At 35.0% G+C, this 3,822-nt stretch overlaps 1 protein-coding gene across 1 annotated transcript; it reads left to right on the forward strand.

Moving 5' to 3' along the window:
- The first annotated feature begins 228 nt into the window (after positions 1-228).
- On the forward strand, positions 229-2,197 carry LOC141394510 (uncharacterized). The gene is made up of 2 exons (XM_073969045.1): positions 229-255; positions 321-2,197. The coding sequence occupies exon 2, from the start codon at positions 589-591 to the stop codon at positions 1,609-1,611; it is 1,023 nt and encodes a 340-aa protein (XP_073825146.1). The 5' UTR covers positions 229-255; positions 321-588; the 3' UTR covers positions 1,612-2,197.
- The last annotated feature ends 1,625 nt before the right edge of the window (positions 2,198-3,822 follow it).

Genomic DNA, 3,822 nt, shown 5'->3' on the forward strand with positions numbered 1-3,822 from the left:
AAAAGCATTTGTTTGTTCCCCTTTACATTTCTGTGAACTACTTTTGCATAATTTCATGAAAATCATTGACATTTCGGCCATTTTCATCTCCAAATTAATGACGATGACACTATCGATAATATCGATTTTTATTTAATAATTCAACATCGATAGATAGTTTTGCCTATCGATATTATCGGGATAAAAATCCCTAACCTGAAATTCATTGAAATAAATAGAAATTTCGCTGCTTTTCGGTTATGTGTGTGTGAGATAGTAAGTCCGTAGTCACACGTACACATTTTTCGGTAAAGTAAAATGTATTTTTTTATTTTTTGCAGAAAGAAGAAGAAATTATCAAATTGCCGCGAATTGCTGTTTGTACAAAGTTTGTTTTTACACTGATATTTGCTGGCAATAAGTGGAGTGGTGCTGCTTGATTTTGGCGTTGGTGTGATCTTGTTTACAGGCAATTGCTTTTTGATTGGAGAAATTGTAGACTTTGCAGTGGTGTCTCATTAGCTCTTTGCTGCTGTTGCTGCTGTGTTGTAGGCGTATTGATTGTAGAGTTTGTGGAGCTGTTTGTTGGTACATACATACATATGTGCAATGTCGTCTACAACCAAAACGTATACTTGCCCTACATGTAACTCCTTGGTAAAGGGTAATCAAAATAGTGTTGGTTGCAGTATCTGTGGGATGTTTTATCACATAAAATGTGTCAATGTGACCACTGAACAGCACAATTTCTTGTATAAGAACAGGAACAACAAGATGTTTTCATTCAAATGTCCAACCTGTATCAAGAAACCAACGCGTAATGTGGATGCCAACTCGGATGTTGCTGGTAGTAGTAGAAGTGTTGCTGTCTTGAATGAAGCGGATATCTGTGATAAGGTTTTTGATTCGATGCAAAAAGAATTAGACGACTATAAGTTGTGCTTGCAGAACCAGTTTGAAACCTTTATGCTTAAAATGAAAGATGTTGTTAAGAAGCTGAGAGAAGATCTTGATGTAAGTGTTCAGCGGATGGAGGAATCTGTGAGAGATTGCCGTACAGTGATTGGGCAATTAGAGCATACTTTGCAAGAAAGAGAAATTGAAAATGATATTCTGACGAGGCGCCTGAATAGATCCAACGTTATAATAAATGGACTGCCGGATGGTATCAAAATGTTAAGAGAACCTGTAATGAAAATAGCTTCACTATGCGGCATTGATATTCGACCTAGCGATATCAACCACTGTTGCTACATCTCGAAGGGTAAATCGATACTAGTAAAATTTAACTCGGTTTACCTCAGAGACGGTCTTATGGCGAGTTATCAGAGAAGGCGTAATCCGTTGTTGCTTTGTGAAGTTACTGGTGTTTCTGTGAGGAGTAGGGTTTATCTAAACGATCACCATAACCGAGCTGCCTCGAAATTGATGTACCTATGTCGCAAATTGTGGAGATGCAAAAAAATTCGCAAATTCAAGCTGCTAAGTGCAGACAATCCGAAAGCTTTGGTTATGCTTCCAGATGGTAAAGAAGATGAGTTTGATGTCAGACGATGTGCGGATATGTTGGAGAATGATACGCAGCCTGTTGCTTATTCGCAGCAGAGTAGTGGTAATAGTGATGAGAGTTAAAGTTGGGTTATTTGGGTAGCATAATTATTTATTGATTTTTTAGGATTACCGGGGATTTATTTATTTAATTTAATAATTTAAATTTAGTTTTGAATGATGAGTTTTACTACGAATTTGGGTGATATAATAAGTGATAACAGTTTTTTGGATAGTCAGCTATGCAATTTTAAAAATAATTTAAATGTTGGTCATATTAATCTTCGAAGTTATAATTTAAGCAAGAACTAGTTTAAAATCCATGAGTTAAGAAAAATCTTAGAAGGAGATAATCTTGCCATTTTCGGGGTCACTGAGTCGTGGTTAAAACCTGTTGTTGCGACGGAGTCAATACGCATACCTGGGGCCTAATTCTCGCATACGTGATCGAGTTATTTCGATCGATATTTTCAGTATTTTGATTACGGCATCCGTTGTCGAATACACTTTCGAGTGGAATCTTGCGAGTTTTTGCCCGCCACACATCTGCTGTCGAAATGATTATTTTTGTGGCACAAAACGAACTTTAATGAAACATTTTGCAATAAAATTAATCAAAATCACATACTAAATACTTTTTTCAATAAAATGAGTAAAAAATAGACAAAAACGGGATGTTTCTTAAAAATTAAAAATATATTTTCCAATGCCAGAATGCGATTTTTATCATGGTATAAGTAAAGAGGTAGATTTAAATGAAAAAATCTATAGAACCCTTGTTTTTCCTGAATTCCTAAAACTTCAAAATAAAAGCAACAAGTGGGTTTGTTTACAATCCATTTTTTGAGCATTTTATAAAAAACGCGGAAAATGAATGAAGAGTTAAGTTTTCTCCACATAATCGAGTTTTGAATATGATAAACTGTTTGTTTCAATGCAAATCTCACCAATTTCTTCCATACAAATGGTTTAAAAACAATTTTAAAAATCATTGAATTCGATTGTTTTTAAAATTGTTTGGCATATTATTCAAACACCACACACACATACACAGTTTGTTTATATTGTTTTGAAGTTTTAGGCATACTCGAATGAAAAAATTTAAATTGACATAAAGCTTTGGCTAACCTTTCTTATTAAACCATGATTTTTATATTTTCACATAGTGGAATTTATTTCAGATCACAATTACTTTTAATTTTTCACAATTTTCTATTATTTTATAAAATTTTCATGTTTTCATTTCATTTTACGAGAAACTTGCCGCACAACAACTTGTTTGTGTGTAATATTTTGTGTTTACCATATGATTCACCGTTCGATAACCGTATGTATCGATAAATTTTTTAAATAATTTCGATCGAACAAGGGAATCCAAAAATTTCGATCGTTCGTAATTTGTCTTCGAACAAAAACTCGCTCGATAACGGATTCGAGAATTAGGCCCCTGGTTATGAGTGTTACAGAAGCGATCGCCCTGATAGTAGAGGAGGGGGCGTTGTGTTGTATGTGTCTCAGTGTATGAGGCATAAATTGGTGTGTAGGGGCAGTTCTTATGGTGTAGTTGAATATGTATTTTGTGAGGTGAATGTGAACAACAATGTAGTGCTCTTTGGTGTGGTATATCTACCACATGGTGATATCGCGTCAATGGAAGAAGAAATTTCTGATATAGTTGTAAGATACCCCAATGTTGTTATTATGGGTGATTTTAACAATAACATGTTTGATTTGTCACGGAGTTTTGTTGTAAGGAATATTTGTAGTAGAATGAATTTATCTGTTGTTCACAATTCTATGCCCACGCATATTGATGTTTCACATGGATCTACCTCGTTGTTGGATTGTTTCTTTGTGTCTTGTCCGAATTTGATTGCTTGTTCAAATCAATTTGCATGTCCTGGTATTTCGGATCATTCGTTTATTTTTCTGTCGGTTAGTATGCACTGTCGTCTGGTTAAGCAGTTTTATGAATATGCGGACTATGACGCTGTTGATTTGTTGGCTCTCGCGGATGCATTTGCTATGTGTGGTTTAGATGGTGTGTATGATGTGGCTGATGTTGATATTCAAGTTGATGTACTTAACCGTGGTTTACGTTATATGCATAGTGTTGTCCCGGTTAAAAAGCGGTTCTGTAGAGTCAATCATGATGATTGGTTTAAATCTCCAGACATACGTTATCATCTGTCTGTTAGAGATATAGCCTACAGTGCATATCTTCGTGACAAGAATATTGTTAATTGGAAGAATTACTGTAGATGTCGAAATCGGGCTAAGAAAGTTATCAGGAGA

Source organism: Musca autumnalis, unplaced genomic scaffold (assembly GCF_047663935.1).
Source record: "Musca autumnalis isolate F117 unplaced genomic scaffold, ASM4766393v1 scaffold_2, whole genome shotgun sequence".
Taxonomy (NCBI): Eukaryota; Metazoa; Arthropoda; class Insecta; order Diptera; family Muscidae; genus Musca; species Musca autumnalis.